General features: G+C 40.3%; 1 protein-coding gene and 1 long non-coding RNA gene across 10 annotated transcripts in view; one reads left to right on the top strand and one right to left on the bottom strand.

Annotated features, from left to right (window-relative positions):
* Positions 1–22,714, bottom strand: part of nrxn2b (neurexin 2b) — a 572,664-nt gene that overhangs the window by 102,765 nt on the left and 447,185 nt on the right. For all 8 annotated transcript variants that reach the window (XM_017033577.2, XM_025054502.1, XM_025054515.1 and 5 more), the window contains one exon: positions 2,207–2,388. In XM_017033577.2, coding sequence (XP_016889066.1) covers positions 2,207–2,388 — 182 coding nt within the window. The remainder of the gene's footprint in view (positions 1–2,206; positions 2,389–22,714) is intronic.
* The window catches only part of LOC112486845 (uncharacterized), a 43,377-nt gene that overhangs the window by 17,875 nt on the left and 2,788 nt on the right, over positions 1–22,714 (top strand). The gene's annotated exons all lie outside the window — the stretch shown is intronic.

Genomic DNA, 22,714 nt, shown 5'->3' with positions numbered 1-22,714 from the left:
AAGTTGAAAATTGTTTGGCAGCCGTTAGCCGAGGCTCACAAAGGGGGCCCCAGGTTTGGGACCTCGGGGCTACTGACACTGTTTGTTTGAAGACCTATTTGATAGTTTGATTGAGTCCGTGAGGCCCCCTCCCTCATCATCTGCAATGATACAGGGCCGTGGCTCCCGGGTGCTCAGGTCTAATTTGCCTGTACTTTTGACCTCGAACGAGAGACAAGAATAATTAACGGGAGCCAAACACCCACCACAGGCTGAACAGAGTCATTTATTGGAGCGATACGGGAGGAGTGGCGGCAAATGAAATGTAATTGCAGTGGGAGTAGTGGAGCTCAGCCGGTGTGGCAAAGATTGGTGTCTGAAACGGGGAGAGGGAAAAATTAAGAGGCAAGAGGCGAGGGCGTACGGGAGAAACGAAAAACCCACGAGGAAGACGGCGGCGCTTCAGAGAAAATGCAGAATTAGATAAGCGGCTGCTAAATTGGTATCAATACTTTAAATGAGTTCAAAAAACAGGGGGGAAAAGGTTGACTTATAATATGTAATGTTCAGTCAAAGTATAAAGATGTCAGCAATGAAAAAAAAAAAGTTCTTTGCAAAGTTTTGCTGAGACTCGATTCTATTTTCTAAAGTTCTCACACTACCCCTGGAGGATGGAGGGAAATGGTACAGTGTTTTGTTTGCAAAATTCACACCACAGAAATTCAGTTTTTAAAAATGTAATAGTGACATCTCATTCCAGAAACACTGTTTCATTCTTCAGGCTATTTCACAGTAGGTGCTGCCAAAAAAAAGTGAGGAGGAAAAAAAACTTTGCAGGTCTGTGGTTTGTCTTGAACTATCAGACAAATACTGAAGTTGCTGTTAATAAACAACAGCAACTCCGCTGTAGCAATTCTGCAATCGTTATATTTCCCCTAGATCGCTGTTTTACCTACTGCTGCTGTTTCACCATCATTGCGTCCTTTCTCCAGCTCTCAGTGTACAGATCACTGGATGAGATGTGACCCGGGGTCAACTATGTTCCTGTCGCTTCCAGGCACCGCTGGTCCAAACAAATTGGGGTCACTGGGATATCAGAGCAGCGGTACCATACAGAGTCACACACAGACAAGCACACACTTGTGTGTAGATAAGAGTGACCGTTTCTTATCGGCACACATCTCCGCCAACAGCTGTGAAATGCTATTGCTGTGTTTTTAGCGTCATGCCGGGTTTAAATGAGCGACTCGTGCTACATAATGACCGGACCACAGTCTTGGTTGGTTAATAACTGTTACAGAAATGAACCTGAGCTTTGGCTGTGATACTGTGCAAAGGTATCACTGAAACTATTCCTGTTAATATTAAATGAATTGTCATGATTATCTAACTTTAATGCTGTTATGTATCAAAAATCTCACAGTCAAATATGTTAATTGTGTTTAAGTTGTAGTGATGGAGATGGAGTTAAAAAAAGCTGTTGTGTTGGCTCTTGGTTTTAAATGGGGCACAAGTGAAACATAGTTGTTGTCTTTTTTTCCAGAAACCAGTAAAGCACGCAAGAGAGCGTGAGCTAAACTGTCCTCCATTGGTATCCTTAGTTTCCGAACAATTAAAAAGTGTAATTAGAGGACGTGATCCACAGGGAAACCTTATTTCTTCTCACAATTAGTGTTTACTTTCTTCTAGGTTTCTTCATTTTCGTTGAATGACTGAGAATCTTCGTAGACATGTTCATTTTCTTTCTTCATCAGTGTCATGTTCTTTTAATTATCACTGCTAACTGGGTGAGCTGCTTTAAGGTGACATATAATTTTGATTGGCTAGTAGCATTAGCTTTGCATTTAGCCATAATGCAGGGAGAATGTAGAAGAAATATGTTTCTGCTATAAATTGAGCTTTTTAGGGATTTTGTCATTTTGAACGTGTTCATTAATTAAATTAAATTAATTAAATTAGGTGTTCATGTTCCAGGTTTTGTGAACATTTTAAATGAAATATCACTAAATTCTAACAGGTACCTTGAAAAGAATATGACTTTTGTCCTATTTTGATCATGAATTCCTTCCATCCTCTGTCGATCACCCTTAGTTTGAAAAGACTTTTCTATTTTTTCAAACCAGTTAACAACATTGAATTTGCTGTTTGTAGCAATGCTAGCGCCGTAGCATCCCACCATTTCATTTCCCACCCCTCTTTAAAAAAAACCTAAAATTCAGTATCTTACTATGTGCAGCTCCAAGTAGTCTCCCAGTCCCTTGGCACTCTCCACTCTGACCAGAATGGCCTCCTTCAGCTGAGTGCTGAAGCCCACTGCCAGCCGGTCTGCCCGTGTACTCGGCCGGTCATTGGGCGGCCAGGTATATGTGATGAGGGCTCCGCCTCTTCCGAAGATGTAAGTTGTCCCAGCTGCAGAAAAAAAAAACACCAAAGTTAAAGAACTGTTAATGAACCATGAAGTCAAACATTGGCAATAAATCAGTATTAGCAGCAGTGCTTTTAATAATGATCGCTGTCATTTCTCCGACACATTTATCTGCCAAACCACTGCTGTAGCCGTTGCACTAGTCTCCCTGCAGCTGCGTTGCATTTAGGGCGAAGTGACAACTTTGACTGTTCTGCCAGTGTAAACCGGAGCCCCTTAACATTTATGACACTGAGTCTTCAGTTCTCCCTGTCAAAGAAACTCTCTCAATTTTTTATTTTTTTTTTCATTTTTAGCCTCCCCTCCACAGGTAACAGGGTAAACAAACAAATAAAAAAAAACCCAAAAAAAGAGTGATTTTTATGTTGTTAGAAGTGGAACACAGAAGCAAGGCTACCTGGCTCGCTCTGATTAGCCCTGTGGGGAATGTGAACTGACGGGCGTGGGCTGTGATTAGCATAGAGTAATAAAACCAATGTGAGCCGTCTGTCTTTCCTACCAGCTAAATGCTGTGCGATCCAATATATCAATGCGGGCATCATGTTTACCGAAGCATGGACACGTGACGTGGCGAAGCCGCGCAAAATGTACACAGTGCTGCTTGAGCTCTTTTTCAATTATGTCCAGGGATTTCGGTAAGGCTCACTGGTCATGCAGTATGAGATGTTTTTTTTTAATCTGCTTTGATGGATGACACATTGAAAAATAATGTAATGTAATAATGTAATTTTTATGTAATTTTATGTTAAGTTGAATTGTCCATTGCCTTGTATTCAGGCATCTGTCTATTTCTTTTTTTTTATTATATCAAATAGTGTGTCACAATCAGGACTTTTTTTTTTAGTATATCAAATAGTGTGTCACAATCAGGACTCGAAATCATGAGATAATAACAAAACAATGTTCACCCATAAGAGTACATGAGAAACACAGCACAGTGTACATTAGAGCTCAGTTAAAGAGTGCTCCAATCAGAGAGCTTGAAAATCCCAGGCTGGGTCAACTGGCCACGGAGCAACAGCCAGAGCAATAAGCAGCTCACATTCATAGTCATGCATTTAAAAACAGGCAGGCTAATGAGACGATGGAGACATGAGATCTCTGCACACACACGTGCACACACACACGCACACATGCTCGTTCACTCAGTCAGCTTCCTGACACTTTCATTATATGACAATCCAGCGGTAACCATCTGAAAAAGGGCTGACATAATGAAACTCTCCCATTTGTCTTTTGTCTTTCTTACTGCTCCTCTCTCCCTTCCCCTTCCCCACCACCACGCCCTCCCTCCTTTCCTTCCTTCCCTCCTTGAGCAGCGGAGCCCTCTGCTCAGTTCACGTTGTTTCCTCAAGGCTGTATTATCTTGGCGCTGACTAATTATCGCAGCATGGAAAGGAGGGCTATAAAGGGGTTGTGTGCCGATGGGGAGACGGAAAAATGGAGGGGGTGAGGAAAGACGGCAGGCTATAGGAGGAGGGGAGTGTGAATGGAGCTGGGTGTAGAGTTGAAGAAAGTTGTTTTCTAGCGCCTTTTGTTTCCTGTGTTTAATAACACTGTAGCGCCGGGTTTTCACAGATGCGTGGTGAGAAGCATCGTTTGAGGTAACGGGAATAAAAAAAAGAGTTCCAAGATGGCTGTTGAAAATAGTGAAGGGAGCCATGTTGTGCTGCATGTGGGGAAGAAGAAATGCGTCACTACATATTCACATGTGTAGTGAATGGAAACACATACACACCAATGCCAAAGGCAATTTATGACCTCCATCCATCCATCCATTTTCATCCGCTTATCGGGTCGCGGGGGCAGCAGTCGCCACCCAAAACACATTGCACCGTACCAAACCTTCCTGTGGGTGGTGAGTCCACTGGAAGGTACCAACCGCCCTAACCGGGATTCGAACTTGCCCAGGAGGGGAACCCTGGGGTTCCACACCAATGACGGAGACATTGCCTCTGGGCCAAAGCGCCACTCAATTTATGACCTATTTTTTTTATAATAACAATGATGACTTTATTCGGAAAACAAAAATGTTACAACTAAATAAAGAGCTAAATTAATTCAAAAGTAAACGGCTCAGGACAACATGACAGAAAATGTATGCCAGATTATCTATATGGCAGGGGGTGTCAAACATATGGTCCACGGGCGCCAGTGGGTTCAGTCCAGCCCACCCGATGGATTTTGAATGCCAAATAATGAAAAAAACACTCCATGTTCATGGTGTTTTGCAAAATTACATTACATTAAATATGAATATGTTTGAAAATACTTCTACTTCGCATGAAAACGAAGGAAGAAAACATGGATTATGTTATGATTGGACTGGTCTGGCCCACTTGACATCTAATCAGGTGGTAGATGAGCCCTGAACCAAAATGAGTTTAACACCCCTGGTTTACGGTGTCTGTAAAGGAGCACAGAGTGCGGTTGTCTAACATGCACAGGGGTTGTGGGTTTGATTCCAGACTGAGTAGGTTATATACCACACCCCTCAGTGTAAATGGCCATGAGCCGTCATCAAGACTACAAAAGCACTCTGCAAGTACCGTCCATTTGCCACATCATCTAAATGTATCTGATGATATGGGTTTCAACATTAATCCTAGATCTGTGCGAGATAAGCTAAATCAATTAACTGCACATTAGTTAAGGGCTAATTGTGTGTGTGTGCGTGCATGTTTTTCACAGAAGAAAACGTTTTTTTTCCCCATCTGCAATTGTGAGTGTGTTTGCGTGTGTCCTTACTCGCCCGTCCACTAAATGACAGCAGGAACTACCTCATAGGTTATTTCGACTGTGCATCCATGCATCGTGGATGGAGCGCAATCAACCCAACATTGCAATGCAACTTAATATCTAAGCCAGGGGTGTCAAACTCATAAAATGCAACTTAATATCTAAGCAAATGACAGACAGAGACGGTAGAATGTGTTTATCAAGCCCGGGATGAAAAGTCAACAAGGCATTCAATCCTGGCTGTACTCAAAGTATGACAAAGTACCGTGGAACCTTGAGATACAAGCATGATTTGCTCGAAGGCTTGCTCGTATCTCGAAATACTCGTATGTCGGGACGCTTGTATCTCGAGGTTCCACTGTTTCCACTGGCCCCGGGCCTTAGTTTGCCCATGCTGAGGTTCCACTGTTTCCACTGGCCTTAGTTTGCCCATGCTTGTACTATACCGTACTTCTCAAAGTCAAAAAAGTCTGGGTTCAACAGGGACACAGGTCTTTACGTCTGTATTCTGTAATAATATTTATTCACTTTAAACAGTTTGAGACCAAATGTGAACAAAATAATATCTTGTCAGAGAGAAGGGAGTTGAAGAAAACTGTACTGTTACCGATCAAATACATGTTGTATTTATTCTCTATTGTGAATAGACACACAACCCGTGTTTTTATACATTTAAACATGAAGCGATGCAGGTAAGAGTAAATCTGCATCAGATTTTCCTTTCCAACCGCCCTGACTGATGTAGACAGATTTCAAAGTAAATTAGTGCTGCCTTAGGAGTTGTTGGCAAACAAAAAAACCCCAGCTTGGTATGGATTTTTCCGACCTTAAGTCTACGAGCTCTAATGAAGCAATTTGACCGCCCGCTTTCACCGGAGTATGAATAACGATAGTGATGCTGTGTTGTGTCTCTGTTCACAATCCTCTCAACCAAAAATGAGGCCAAATATTTATTACTTTTGTCTAATTATCTCTAAGACCATCACTCGGGGCCGATCAATGCCACCTGTGGCGCTGGAGTGCAAACAGATGAATCACGGCGTTGCAGGAGGTCTCTTGATTATTTTGTCTAAATTTAGGTTGAAGGACGACAGAATAAAAATACCATTTTCCTCTGCGGAAAAATAATCAGAAAAGCCTCATAAATCACTGCAGTAATAAAATAACCTATTGATTTCGATTCTTCACACCTCTTCCCCGTTTCCCCACGATTATTCTCTGTGTTGCTGAAAAAAAGGAGAGTGTATTTAGCACTAAGTTTATTATCTGGGCTGTTCTTGCTGCACGTTGCCATTGATTGAGGATAGTGAATTCCAGACTACTGCCCACTAATGTGAAGAAAAACAGGTCATATTGGCAGAAGCAGACGCCACAATTTTTCATTAAGACCTGCGGTCAATGTTGGAAGTGTGGAACCCAAGCCGCAGAGCCTCCTGGGAGCTGACAGCATCAGAACTGTGAGATAGGCTGGCTATAAAATAAGAATTCCATAAGGGGGGCATTATAGTGATGAAGTCAATTCTTGAGCGGTAATAAGCCCCAAAGCACAATGCTGCAAAAAAACCTCAAAAAATGTATACATGGCTACTTCTTATTTCAAACTATAAGACAGCCTTTCAAACAATAACTCAATGAAACACAGAGGGTTCCTCCAACCTTTGGGTTTGATTGTATCGGTCCCCTTTCTTAGAGTGAAAAGAGTAAAGAGGACAGAGAGCACGTTATTTACTTTTTTAAATCAGGGAATTTTGATACTATGTTTGAAACCAACACCATAGAAAGGTACATTTCCATATTCATAAGGGTTAAATTACTGGTACTTGAAAACATGCAGTAATCCAACAACCCGGTATCTGGTAACGGCAATTCAACACAACTCAAACTGTTATCAGCCTCAGACTTGACACTCCATTCATATACTTGTACTCGTACTCAGAATGCATTAATCCAACAACTTCACTACAACATGTTCAACATCTTATTGTCCCCAAGTATTTGAAGCAGTTTCGGCAGGCAGTCATGTAAAGACTACTGAAGTATTTGAAGCAGTTTCGGCAGGCAGGAGCAATAGTTACTGTAATATTTGTTTAACATTAACACTAAATACCCTAATAGGACTTCTAATTGAGATCTTGATTTTTACATATTTTGTGTTCATTTGTTTCCTGAAACATGGCAATGATGCTGGGACACTACTGGAAAGCTCACTTTCTGTTCAGTTGGCTGTGTCAATCATGCAGTCTAATTCTGTTCACTTTTTGTTTTCTTTGCAAAAAAATGTTCTTGGCCAAATGCAAACAAGGCAAAAACTGATCATGCAATGCAGATTGGATGCATGACTTGTCTTTTTTTTTTTTTTTTGCATCAGCAAGTAATTCAATGTAAGTAACTTTTACTCAAAGTAAAATTTAAATTAGGTAAATCAGTTGTTTTTTTTACTTGAACTCAAGTAGATTTAAGATTTTTTTAAATTTTTACTTAAGAAGAATGTGAGCAAAGCAAAGATATTTTCACTTAATTACATTTTTTATAGTACTCACTCATACATTGTCTAATAATAAAGCCTTATGTGGCTCACAGCTGAAGCTACACATGAGCTCATGTCAAACAGAGCTGTGTCACCTATATAACTCTACCATCAGCTCTATTGGTTATCTATTCAAACCCACAACTACAGTAGTTAAGATAAAGCCACTCAGTATGGGCGAGTTGACAATTTGAAATACTAGTACTCGTATCGGTTTATACACACAGCCATTGAGACATTAATATTAATCAATTCTTCAAGGAAGTGTTTATCATAAAGTTGCAACCTATCATTTTATTCTATATATACAGTTTATACAAATATAAATGAGACACACACAGGCACAAATACACATCACTAGCACTTTCTGTGCCTTTCTACTTCACACACAAACATACACTGATGCAAACAGTCTAATGGCGTCGTCAATATCCTGCCCTGGCTCTGATTGCTTTTTCTCGGTTGCTGGATGTAAGAAAATGATAAAATGTCATTGCAAATATTGGGTGTATATAAAATGGAAATAGAAAGTCGTACTCCTCTGATGTCTTTGGATAACATTCCTCATTCCTCTTCTATGGGCATTCTGCGAGATAGGGTGATTATGGCCGTCCTATTCAATGAAGTGTCGGACAAAGTTCTGTGTACTTTGCACACTCTTCCAAGAGAAGGCACATTTTAAAATCAGTTATATGGAGGACATCTGTTTCGCTTTTCCCTAATGAACAACACTGTTCTCGTTACGTGTTTGAATTACTCTATAAAAGGAGCAGCACGGGCGTGAAAGACTGTTGCAAAGATTGTTTGTGCAGCTGAAAGTCCACCACGTCCTACTCGATTCACCTATAATCAGAACTAATTCGATCGTCCATTGAGACTCGCACTTGCTTTCTTTTTAACATAGACTGATGACAACGCGCCGATGAAAGGCCCACGTGTAATTGAGTCTGCAAAGTTGTGCAACACTACATTAGAGTGGAACTACGTACTGCTACATTAGGTGGAAGATAGGAAGACGACCTTTGTTTCGTTGGGGCTCAGGCAAGGGGTGCAGATGGGATTTTTGAGATCTTAAAATGTCAGCAAATGACTTCAATTCAGTGAATTATTTTTGTGTAATTTCGGGCTTTAACTAGCGCTCAAGTACTTTTTTTGGTAATAGCCTATTGGCCAATGGTTTACATTAAAAACCCATTGGGATATTCTTATTTGAAATCATGGATACACAATAATGAACATAAAAAAATGGTTGACCTGATCAACTCTAGCCATACATGACACAACGGATATTAGTCATTTGAGTATCACTATAGTGTAAACAACAACATATTTATATAAAAATAAGGAAGTGGTGGGGTTGGGTTATGACTAGGAGCTCAGAAAGTCCGACATTTGTGGACAAGTTGACCACACCATTAGTTGCAGCACACCAACATGTCAACAACACATTGCTCCTCGGCGTTGGAATCGAGTTGGACCCCCACCCAACAACATTGTAAGGCGAAATGTTTATCCCATCAACTGCAGAGCACATTGACCTGAATATATAGAGAGCCACTTTGGTGGCAGCGCCACCAGTTTAAATATTGAATATCACACGTCTAAGAGAGTGTGAATACAGTTAAATCATTAAAGCAGCATACAGCGGAGAGGTCACTCCGTCAATTAGTTGTTGCTTTAAAGCAGCTGCAGCAAGCATTCATTTCAGGAAGTATTGATGGCTCAAGGCGCTGTGGGAATTCCAGACTTGGGCAGAACCAATAAAGTTAGGAATATAAAAGCACTGTATTCCATCTCACTGACCAATTATTTGTCATAGCCTGGACACAGACAGATTAAATGGCCTGGGTTATAACTAACTCCTTAATTAAGTTTTTATTTGAAATACAGAGTGAAAACAAAAGCAGCCTTACAACCGCTGCACTCACCCATTAAATGTTGCTAATTGAGCTAACTGCAAAGTTCCGTTTTTTTTATACCTGTAGTCATATGATGTAAATATACAGCAGTTACAGCACTTTAACATAAATAGCTGTTTTATTAACTGTAATACATTTCTTTCAGTGTTTGTATACAGGCAGAGACACAAGATGCTTGGGTCTTACAGTTCAGTTTTCTATTAAATATATCCTATCGAAAATAATAATACTATATATATATATATACTTTAATAAATATATACATATATATACTGTAGATATATATATATATATGTGTGTGTATATATATATATATATACTGTAGATATATATATATATGTGTGTGTATATATATATATATACACACACATATATATATATATATACAGTAAATATATATATATTATACAACTTCAGTAAAATTGATTTAATTAGACGGGAAAAAAACTATAAAGGATAAATGTGTCCTTTTTTATATTGTTAAAAAGAAGACTGCTTTTTTATCGTGCATATACATCATCTAGAAAGCTTATCGATTGGCCTTACATACTCTTCCCTGTCTAATAGCCTGCTCAGTAGTCTGGTGAGGTGCAGACAGGGACGCCCCGACAAAGCTGTGGATAAAGAAAAGAGCTATTTTTCCATCAAAGGCACACCGCAATCAGTAAATGATACTTTTGTTTTAATTGGACTGCCAACCTTTTTAAATCCGAGGTTCAACACTGACGTACGAATTGACTCGCAGAAGCACAAACCCACACAGAGCAGCGATACCTGCAGTGTGTCCTCACATTAGAAATTCTGATAGCTCTCCAATCAAACAGCAGAGGCCAACATGATATGAGTGTATGTTTAATCTCAAGACTTCATTGTTAAATTATTCATCTGGTTCGGAGGGTCTGCACAGCAACCCTCCGTACAGCCCAACGCTATTTTACTGAATGGTCTGAAAAACACAATGAGAGCAAATTACACCAGTGTAATAGTCAGTACTGGAGAATGGCTCTGGTAAAAAAAATAAATAAAAAAAAACTATTATATGTAAGGCTTATGTAACCCATTCTGACATTACACACGGAATCATTAAACTGTTATGTTCTGAAAAGGTCAACTGTTCTGTTGCTGCTACCTTCCAGGGAATATGTGCTTCTATTCTTGTTGATGTACTTAATTAAGTACACATGATAAAACCATTACAACAAACACCATCTATATTACATTGAAAAGCTCCTTGTTGTGCACAACTAAGAACACAATACAACTTGTTAGCTAGTCTATCCCAGTAGTAGTGGCCATATTTAATTTGACTCAGAGAGCAAAACACAACGTGGGGAAAAACCTTAAAGTTCATGCGTTCCATTTCATCAAATAGATATTGATTTTACATTCTAGGGCAGCATTTTTCAACCTTGGGGTTGCGACCCCACATTGGGTTACCTGGACTTCAAATGGGGTCGCCTGAAATGTCTAGTAATTGATTAAGAAAATGACTGATAAAAATAATTTGATTTACTCAATCTCAGTCTCAAACAACTGTATTCTTTCATTTTCTTGAATATAAATCATTCAAATATAAAAATGTAGAATATAAAAATATCTGAGCTGGCACATCATGATTGAGGGCTGCTATCACATGACTGAAAAAAAAAGCAGAGTCACAATCCAAAAAGGTTTAAAACCACTGCTCTGGGGATTGTTGCCAAACAAAACTTGTCATTTAAAACATTTTTATTTTGTGCCAGGTCAGTAGGCTGAGTTGGAAATATTTTGAATATTTAATTCAGGTTGATGACAGTGTTACTGGAGAAAACAACTGCAAGGTCTTTATTAAAATAGTGGATTGCTTCCTCTAATATACAAAACCATGCAGCTTGATATTATATTATATTATCTAATGAGGTTGTTGAGGCAGTGAAACCTCTGTACTGTTGTAGGTTGATTTTAGTTTTCTAACTCATATCGCGCTGCCGTTAACGCCTTGCCTTTTGTTACATATGTTTTTAATCTAGTTTTCTTTGAAATGATTTTACTGCTTTTTCTGTTTGTGTGACATTCATCTCCATCACCAACACCTCTCCTACTTGTTTTTATTGTCTACCTTGTTATGTACAGTACTTGCAACTGCCTCCCAGAAACTGCACTTTCCAGAAAATGAAGTGCGCAACCAACAGCGGTCTCAATCAGTTTGTCCACACTGACATCATCTTCCACTTTGCCAACGTGAAGGCAGGGCGGCAGAGCACTTGACCGGAGGCCGACGGCACATTCTAAATGGTTGTTTAATAAAATGAGCAGAGTGCTTCGTAGGGCTCAGGTAACTGATGGTTGTGGTGAAAGAGGTGCAGTGGCAGCAGAAAGAGCTGTGTCTACAGCTGAGGGAGTAATGACCTTCATCTGAGGCGAGGAGGAAAATCAGGTTATGATGGATTTTAGAGGAAGGACAGAAGATGCTATGGCAGAAAAAGGAGAGTAATTGAAGGGAACAGACGGTAGCTGAGAGACAAAGATTGAAAGACAGAATGAAAGAGGCAAAAAAGAGAGTGCCAGAGCTGCTGGGGGATCAATGGGAAGTCTATCCGAGGAGCATGAGAGTAGATCCACTCCGCTTCATTCCCCAGGACCCCTAAGACTCCTGGGTATCCCACATCAAAGGCGGTTGTGGATGAAGAGGAAAGATGAAAGCGATACATGTCTCGCGGATGTGTGAGGGGCATGAATTAAATACTGCGCGCTCGTGTGTGTGTTGAATGTGTGTTTTGACATGCACGCATGATGAGCTGGCGCAGGTCAGTTCACGCAAAGATTTTGAGGTCGTGTGAAGCTCTGACTGGTTTTGACACATGAAAGCTCTGGGTTGAGATTCACTGTCGCGCTGCTCCACGTCTGCATGTACGTACGTAGGCTACATTAGCTCTTTACTCACAGAGCAGGAGCTTGAGATTGTATCTCTCAAGAACTGAGCAAATGAGGCGGAAAAGCCCACTGTAGAACAGGTCTTAGAGGTAGAAGATGTAAGTATAAATATTTGAAGCTACTTTTGTTTTTTTTCACCTGGCGGAGTTTCAATTCAAGCCAAATGAAAACAAACGTTTCAGGGAACAAAGAGTCTAAAAATGGCCACTGTCCTGACATTGGGTAGTAGATCAGTAAAACTAAGGATAAAATAAATAAAAATAGCATTAAAAACACAGCCATCTGAACAGAAAGTGAGCAGAGCTTTTACTCTGTTGGTGCATTTCAACTAAAAAAACCGTTTGGGTTTTTTTAGTTTTTTACCTGCCTTATGCCTAAACTGTTGTACAATAAACCCAAACCCTGCCTTATGCCTAAACTGTTGTACAATTTTGCTGTATCAATTGAATGAAACATTTGTTGATGTTTTCCAGGAATTAAATGTCCTGATAGAGATACAAGTATTGATATCAGTCCATGTAAATATTTGACAATGACTTTGGACATACAATAAAAATGTAATGTAAGGTTATTTTATTGATAATTTTTCATATATGCAACCCAGTACTCAAAGGATTCTGGGTAATCAGGAATGTTACTCATGCCTTTGTTCAGTCATGTAGAGTCAGTGTTAATGAGCCTGGACAAAGCAAGTGTGCAATTGTTTTCTATTCGTACGTCTATCCTCCCTCGCTTTCCCTGGCCTTGGGGATGGGACAGAGGCGACCGTCTGAGTAAGCCTGTCACAGAACTGATATTTCACACATAGGGGGAGCTGGCAGGATGGACGAGCGAGGCGAGGAACCAGAGAAACTAAATAAATGACCGCCTGTGCTCTGCTCAGAGCCTTTCAATGGAGAGCAAATCAAGCTGAACCAATGATGTGATGAGACAAAACCCACAACACAGAGAAAAAGGCAACAGCAAAGAGGATTTGCTGCACCGTATCTGGAACCACAACACTTAGCCAAAGGCACATAACTTGCTCCTTCCCCTTCATCCAGCTGCCTGTCATTCTCTCTTTCCTCGTTCCTTTTTACTCGTCCTTCGCCCCCTCCTGTCCTCTACAGGTTGGCACTGCATTGACATCGCAGGCTGTGTCCGTTACATAACAATCTGTTTGTTGGCGGCTGCAGAGAGTCTGCTTGGCCGGCTGATGTGCGAGCAGCAAATAAGGACGCTGACAAGGGTAAATAAATATTCACAGATGTGCGCGCAGGCAAACAAACACAGACTGTAAGAAAAGAGAAAACAAACTGTGGGGTTCCTGGTGGAGAACTCACTCTCTACTTCATTGATGTGTCATGTCAGCCAACTGGACTCCTGAGCATTCTTTTGAATTTAATACTGTTCTGCTAGAGTTGTAGATACTTCCCCCATTGAATCACATGTTTTATTTAAAAAAATGCTAGAAAGGTAAATATAGGACGCCTGTATGCTAAATATAAGGTAGAAAATAAAGGCGTTAGATACAAACTGTAGGTAGTTTAACATGATTAAATAAAAAAAAGTTAACTACGGTGTTTCTAAAAAAAAAACAAACAACCCAAAACGAGTAGGGATGGCTCCATCTAATACTCAGGGTCAGTCGATATTGGTCAAAATTGTAGGAATAAAAAAAACAAAACAAAACAACTAGGTTGTCTGATCCAATACCTGGCCCCAATTCACAGCAACTGCTGTGGACAGGGACACTATAGCTTCAGCTACATAGCTTGATATCGGTATCGGTCATGAAAAAGTTTTGTCAAACCATCCCCGGTTTTAATAATTAAACTTTCATGTGAACAAGGCATATTAGCCTTGGATATAAGGGACACTAATGAAAATGTTGTATCGAGCAACCCCTAAGAAGCTTTTTTCTTTTTTTTTCGCTTCAAAAACATTGGAGGAGAAAAGAAGGAATTGAATTGATATCGGTATCGGCAGGTACAGTATCGATATTGGACATGAAAATGTTGTATCGAGCTACCCCTAAGAAGCTTTTTTTGTTTAATTTAAAATAATAATAATAATAAAAACAAGCTAACAATAAGAGACAGTACTGGCAGCAGTATTGTCAAGTCGCACGCTGTTTGGGGGTAAAAAGGAGAAAATAATGGGTATTTCATGGAGAAATGATAAATACAGTAACACCTAATACACAACAACAATATAATGACAGCATTTCGTTCATTAGCCCCATAAAAATATAATTATCTGCTATTAAAGTGAAACCTATTGTTATTAAGGTGACCTTTGACAAATGAAATTGCTCAAAAGTCTTTGTCGCTTGATAGTAAATGGTGCCACAGCAAACCCTTGTTTACTCGTTGACTGCGGTCTACCCACATCCATCTTTACCTGTGCGTCCTTCTGCACGGCTGCATTTCGCCTACTTTAAACAGTGGCGACGCAAAGGGTAAAGTGAGTCCAACCTTCAAACCACGACATTCACATGTAATTTTCTCTGCTCAAAGCCTGGGGGAGTGTTTCAACCTCAGCTACGCTGATGAATACAAAGATACTACGTTTTCATGAGGGGAATGAAAAGGGTGAGAAAACACAGGCAAGTGTTTCGCCGCGGGCTATTTCGGAGCCTGTTGAGAAGGGTTGGACAATACGAGGGGCAGCGCTGCTGAGATCGGCCCAGGCTGTTACCAAGCCATTTATAATTCTGAAATGTCACGTCTGTGTAATTCTGCAAAGGGGCGAGAATTCCTCTAAAGCTGAAAAGCCACTGCAAAGACCAAACGGTAGCCTCTCTGGTGCAGAGACATTTGTTCTCATCGCTTGCCCATTCGAGTGCCTTTAAGTACGGAGGGGTGTTCACCAGCTCAGGCTAAGTGAAATAAGACAGGTTATAGAAATGAATTGAGGGGGAAGATGGCAAAGAAAAGACTCTTGGAGGCAAATAAAGCACCAATCCTATTTCATCTTGTCCTATTAACGGAGAAAAGCAGATAACAGCACGATTGCCCCCTGAACACACGGAAATTTGATTTGATGTAACCAGGCAGCCACTCCAGTGTCCTCCCATTCCAACGCCATCTTTGCTGGCACAATCACTGCAGCACCTCACACAGACTGACACGCTTCTCCCGAGCTGCTTTTGGTGTATTTGCCGATGCTAAAGTTAGAAAAAACAACCTACGCTGTTTACCTAAGATTTGAATAAATACATCTTCTCCACCAGAGCAGTCTGGCTGCTTTATTATTGCATAAAATCTTTTTTGGGCTAGTTTTTGCTTGTAAACAAACCACCAACATTTTCGCTGTAATTAGCAAGGAGATTGGCTGCCAAGAGTGTGGACAGAAGTAGTGATTACAATGATCACAGCAATCTTCAAGACGTCTGACACAGGCTTTCACACAATATTTGGTAAAACATCTAGACACCTTTACACCTTGATGTCTTTTGAAAGGGGCTCTTTGTCTCTGTTTCATCTCTCGTCCCGAAAAGTTTTGGGTTGTCTGAGCGCAGGTCGTCACCGTACCGTTTTATTACAAACTGATACCACACAGAGTACCAATATTTCTTTGGGTTAGGTTTCAATGAGTATGCAGTCAACTGGAAGGCAGTGTTTAAAAGTTGGTGCAGATCTGTGGGTAGTACGGTGACGTACAGTTATAGTTGGCGCCGATCTGTGGGTAGTACGGTGACGTACAGTCATGTGAACTCGGCCCAAACCACAGTGAGAACAGCGATCAGGAAAATAACTTTTTCTTCTCATTTACATTTCAATCTGAAAGCAAAGTGTTGTTTAATCTTTAGCACTGTTTCCATGTTTAAATACACGTTTTAACATAACAAATGTTGGATAGGGACGTCCTAACAAAGATGTGACGGGGTACTGTTAAAATTTGTGTTTCTTCACTAATTCTTCGTTATTAAATTGCTTGCATCGTAACAGAACCAAACTGCAGGTCTTGCTTCTGTCTTCATCCCTGATATTTAAATACCTCCAAACTATTGACAGCGTTGACCTATTTGAATAAACTACCTATGGTGGGCAATAAGTGACTGAACCAGTTGTAGTCGCTGGATCGGCACAATTTCTAGTATGATTATTTGAATGAGGTGGCTGGCCCATAACTGACAGCGGTATTAATATTTGTGCATATTCAAGTATATTCCCTAAAATTCGGTAAAGCTCTAGCATCTATAATTTATTGCTGTGTTCTTTTCAAGGTTGATCAAAATTGACCTTCAACACAGTGTATGAAATGTTGGTTCAACAGAGAAATAAATGACATCTGCTAGAAGCAAAAGAAAAAATAACCTTACAGCAAAGCTGAATGCCTGTTTTATCAAGGACAAGTGAAAAGTGAAAGCTTCATTTTTTCAAATTTTGAGCTGATTCTGTACACAGAAATCTCCTTCAGTACCTCCTCCCTCCTCTCCTTTATCCTCCACCATTTTCTCCCTAGTCTGCAGATTGTAAAAGGGTTTTCATGGACGTCAAGAACTATTAGCTTCCCTCAGAAGGAATAGTGCTTTTCATGGAGTCTCATCTCTTTTCTCACCCCAAAGCAATCTGTGAGTTCAGCACATGTAATTAGCCCCAGTCTCCCTTGCTTTTATATACTTACATTATACAGGCAACCCTTTCACCAAGAAGGACTGAAGAAGTGGAAAAGTCAAGGAAACATACTGGGGGGGAGAGGGAGAGAATCTCACTAGATAAAATGGCGCTGGCCATACACCGGGAGGGAATCGCACTAGATAAAATGGCGCTGGCCATACAGTATATTGCAATGCAATAAATACATTTGGCAAAATAAAAAAAATTAAATAAAAAAGACAGATATTCCGAACATCCCTTACTCACTGACCCTCAAGCTATATGAGACACCTCCAAGTGGAAGCTGAAATGTCATCTGAACACAGACAGGATTGAGTAAGAAAATGATTGCGTCACTTGGTGAACTGAGCCATTGGGAACCCAGGCAATATAAAAGTATTGATGGGTAACAAAGTATCTGAAAAATACAGCTGGATTTTAATTTACTTTGGCAACACGGTTTGAAATAAAATAAAGACAAATGTCGGATATAAGAATTTAATACACAGTTTTAATCAAATTAATTACACCGACTAAATATGAGTGTTAAAATTAGGGATGGCGGATATTAACTTTTTGCCATGCAACTTTTTGATATGCAATTTGCCAATATCATCCAAACACTTAATTTCCGATTCGGATATCAACCAATATATGCAGCCCTTTAGGTTAAAGCAGTACTCCTCAAATAGTGGGGCGGGCGCTTGGGAGGGGGGGGCCGGGCACGGTGAGGTGCTAAGGGGGGCGTGAAGGGCTTCCAATGGAATATGGCACCCTGGACATTAGTGTACCACTGCTGTAATGCTTGAACGATAACAAGCCTCCAGTCACTAGGTGGCAGCAACTCATACAGTGGTTTGTATAGATAAAAATATACAAGTTATCAATAGTGTTACAAGGGGGGCGTGACAATAATTGAGAACCACTGGGTTAAAGGCAGAGGTCACATTTCACTGTGTGCAGTAATGTGCTTTGTCACAATGACAATTCTATGCACAATACAAATAATCTTTTCACTTCCACTTCAAAAGTCTTATCTCATCTCTAGTTAAAACGTTAATTTGCCAAATGTATAAATGACATACTATATAGGCAGATTACACAGTACCTACTGCAGAGGAATACGGTAAGAGCCTCTGCAATACCTACTGCAGAGGAATACGGTAAGAGAAGCAGATGTATAAACGCTGGGTGATGGTTTTTTTCTTTTCAAACCACATAGAGATTACACTTACAGCAAAGTCAGAGGCAATGAGAAAGAATAACTTGGTGTCAGCCATATCATAGGCACATTAGTGGTGGGCGCAGATGGAGAAAAGAGATGACATTTTGCTTTCCATTCTGTGCTGGGATTTGTGCAAGCAGCGTGAAAAGACAAAGAGCCGGGGAGAACGAAACAGAAATGTACAGACAGAGACGGTTAGACCGGACTGAAGGCTGGTCTGTGGGTGAGGGAACAAAAGGGAACCCGTTTCATTACTGTTCTGGACTGTCCTCTAAGTAACGTCCTCTAAGTCTCGCTCCTCTTTGGTCTTAATCTATGCCTCCACGCCCTCGTTTATTACCTCGCACGGGCACACAGGCTCCCCTCTAACATCTCCCGATATCCTCGGGATACGCTGCAATTTTTCAATTCGGTCACGTTGCACAAATCCCTCAGGTCCCCAGCTCCCAGAAACACTAAGAGGAAGTATCAGACGGGGAAGGGCTGGTGTGAGGAGAGGGTGAGTTAGGGGATTAGGAAGGCAGGCATACAAGTGATGAGGTAGAAGGAAAAAAAAAAACAGAAGATGGATAGAAACCAGACATTCTCCGTCATCAGTCAGGTTGAGACAGGTGTAATCCAGCTTTGTCCTTTCTTGTAGTTATCAGTATGGAAATGTTTAGTGACAGCAAGATTAACAAGCTAACACTGGGGAATATACAGCAGGGTAGTACAGTCCCCAGGCATGTAATCCATAGCAGAATGCCAGTCCTCACTGGTGTTCTCTCAGGGTGGCTTCAGAAGTACAGGAAATAACTATCCGTGCAAGAACTAATTGCACTTGAAAAAATGATCAATACAATCGTAAAGCTGTTCCTTCAAGTGGAAGAAGAAAAAAAATCACTTTGTAGAAACTCTTGAAGGATTAGCTTTTTTAAGGTTTTTTTTTCTGTCTCACTAAAAGAAAATCTTTGCTTATAGCAATTATTAAAACAAACAAACAAACAAAAAAAAAAAACAGACAGTGAACTGTACAACTGTGGCCCTGAACCTTTTTCACACCATGAACTGCTTTTATGGATAAACTAAAACACAATAAAGTGCATCGTAAATAATTCAACCGCAGTATAAATAATGTAAATATGATTATTATTTTATGTTGTGAATTTTTCTTTTTAGGACTCTTGGTAATTTGTTTTTGGTCACAGTTTTTGTTTTTTCCTTCTATTATTTTAAGGGTTTAGTGGTGGTTTAAAAAAGTAAAAAAAGAGAGAGTTTGCTGTTAATATTTTACAAAAGCATTACTTATTGCCTGGTAACAAATGGCCTGTTACTGGTCCCCTGCCCATTGGTTGGAACACTGGTTTACATGTTACAAAGGAAGTCTTATTCCCTTATGTATCTCAGCTTTTCATAAGTCTGAGGCTTTCTTAATATCTAAAAAAATGTTTAGAAAGGTACTGCTCTGAGTAATATACTCAAGCATGTTCATACACAACATGAAAATGTACGGAATGGCTCTGCATGGCCTTTGAGAATATTGTAACTATTCACAACAGCAAAAAAAAAAAAAAAAAAAAAAAAGATTCTGCCACATCTGAGAGACAGAGAGAAAGTTAGAACTTCAAGATAAGTTGAGCTAAAATCAGGGCTGCAGCGGGCTGACGGTTGTGTGTTGCTCTCCCCCTGATTCATTTCCCCCTCGGCGACCAGCTGCCACATGATAACAGTGACACTGTAAAACCACTACACTACACAGCCATCACGCACCATCTTCTAAACTGTGTGTTGACTCTGAGATTGTTCCATAATCCAAGTCCCATTTCTCCTACTCTCTGACTGTGTCAGTGATATTTCTATCTCATGGAGCTTATTAGCCTCGGACAACTGCTGTGAAGCCCACTCAGATCACTGGTAAACTGCTGTAGAGGCTGGCAGGCAAATGTTCAGCCCCCATCCCTTATGTATCTCAGCTTTTAGAAGTTTTTCCTTTAGCCGGTTATTTCACTCCTGCCACGGAATCTCTGCTGTACCCAGCTCTATTACAGTGTCTGGAAATCCTTAACCAAAGCTTGGCCCGTTTTATGCTCTATTCTGCCACAAAGCGACCACAGAGGGAGTGAGAGAGCAGGGTTACATCACGCTGCTTCATCTTTGATGCACAATGGAAGAAAATCTGCTCTCAAGTATCCAATGACCTACAAACAAACTGGGTTTCAGTCTTATTAGCCGTTATTGCCATGGTTAATAATGACGCCCGCAATCCCGTAACGTGATTAAAATGTTTTGTGAGGTGCAACTGTGGCCTGTTTGCCATCAGGCCTGCAGCTTCCCGCAATAAATCCTGCTCCTTAATGCAATTGTAGATCCTTACCCTTGCCAAGTCAGAGAGCTGACATGAAATATAAACAGGGTCTCTGTGCAAAAATGCAGGTGAGAGTGTACAAATGTGGGCGCATACTGTGGAGACAAGCGTGCGGAAGGACTGATTTATAGTCAGCCGCAGATTTGCGGTGACCTAGATTTGATTTGGCAGGGTGGGTGAGAGTGATCTATAAGCAAGGTGCCACAGCTCCAACATTTGTTCTAGAGAGTTTTGCTGCTCTATTGTTATGACACGCTCTATGGCACGTGTCAAACCTAAGGCCTATGTGGCCGAATATGGCCCACCAAGTCATTTTGTGTGACCCGTGGGGGATGAAAAGCGTTTAATTGCCTCATAATAAACAGACCATAAATGACAACTGCAACAATGCATCATGATAATGACAGATCTAGGAGCATGTGTTCAAGGACAACCTCCTCAACTCTATTTTTGGACTGAGACATCTGCGTTTGTTGTCTGAAATTTTTGCCATTTATTTCAAAACTTTGAAAGCTTGATTTCAATGCAAGTTTTGTTTTTTTTTTACCTGATAATTATTTAAAGTAAACTAAATAATAAACGGCTGCAGAAACATGTATTAATAAGTTATGGAGTAGTAACTGCAGGTTGATGGTTTTGGAATTGAAATAATTTCTGGGCAAAGGCACAGTGGTGCACTGGAAATAGGGGCTTTGCCCCAAACCACTTATCAGGTAAATTCCGTTTGAATGTTTTGGTTATTGTGTTATCAGGCTTGATGTCTGATCTCACAAACAATCGTACCATCCTGTCATTCTGTCTCACCGCTCCCCTGCTTCTGTCTTTCAACCTCACCCTCCACAGCTGTGTGCACTGGCTGATTCACTGTTAGTGTAACACTAATCAACAACTGCCTGTTCAGTGTGCAGTGGATGCTGTGTGCCTGCTACACTGTAATTGGGGGAAAAGATGAAAACGAAAAGATTGGAACAATATTAAAAAAGAGAGAGTCTCTTCTATGTGTATAGACAACCTTTAAAAAAACAAAAACGGGATGATTATCAGTGAGAGAAATGGTGACTGATACATCTCGACGTCTTCTCTTGAAAGAATTAATTTCTAGCAGAGCAATTTCTTGCCTTCTCTTGACAGAATCCACAGTTGAGAAATTAATTTCTAGCAGAGCAATTTCTTGAAGAGGAAACTGGGCAATGATTAATGAGTGACTAAATATTTTTGAGGGTCAAGGTAATAATTCATGTAAAAGTAATGAATCACTTGATATAGGTCAGGAAACTGTCGTCTTAGAAACCTTCCTCAAAGTCTGAAACAAAAAAATCGTGTTTTCTCTTCTATGGCTAAGGGTACAATCAACATCCATCCTCGGGTCACATGACTCAGCAGCACTCATCAATATTTGTTGGCGGTAATGAAAAACACCAGTGCGGTCGCAATCACTTCGTACACCCCTCGTCTGTCTGAGGGTTAGATGAAGGTCTGTGAACTCAGACAGCAACTTGGGAGATGCCGCGACACAACAGACATCAGTTTAAAAAGCAAAGCAAAACCAAACTATTAGATACACCATAATTACTGGTCACTATGAATTTGCTTTGCTGAATTTGTTGCTTTTTTAGGCCTTCACCTGAAGCAACTGTCAACAGCTATTTAGGCACTTGAAGCATAGCAAGCAAACGTTGGTTATTAATAAAATTATCACTGCCTGTTTGACAGGGTGGAAGCATTTTCGCCGCAAAACATGTATTACCAACGAGGACATTGGTGCTCACGTTTGCATATCTGCTCCAAAATACCAGTAAGATGTATGAGAGAAAAACAGAACAATAATTCAGAGGAAAACACTTGGATGTCATGCATTCAACGTGTCCTGGAGAGCTGTTAAAGAAGAGACCATTCAAAAGTAATACGTAAAAGTAATTTGGTGAGTACGTGTCTTTTAAGTAACGCATGTAAGATGTGGTACGACAAAATTTGGGTCGAATTTCCATAAAGCACAAGGAAATAAATTAGAGTGCCGACCCTGATAACTTCACCAAAACTCCAAAATGAAAGTGTGTACG

Source organism: Cynoglossus semilaevis, chromosome 1, assembly GCF_000523025.1.
Source record: "Cynoglossus semilaevis isolate Cse_v1.0 chromosome 1, Cse_v1.0, whole genome shotgun sequence".
Lineage (NCBI taxonomy): Eukaryota > Metazoa > Chordata > Actinopteri > Pleuronectiformes > Cynoglossidae > Cynoglossus > Cynoglossus semilaevis.
Note: the sequence above shows the minus strand (reverse complement) of the source record. Positions and strands in the feature narration are given on the sequence as shown.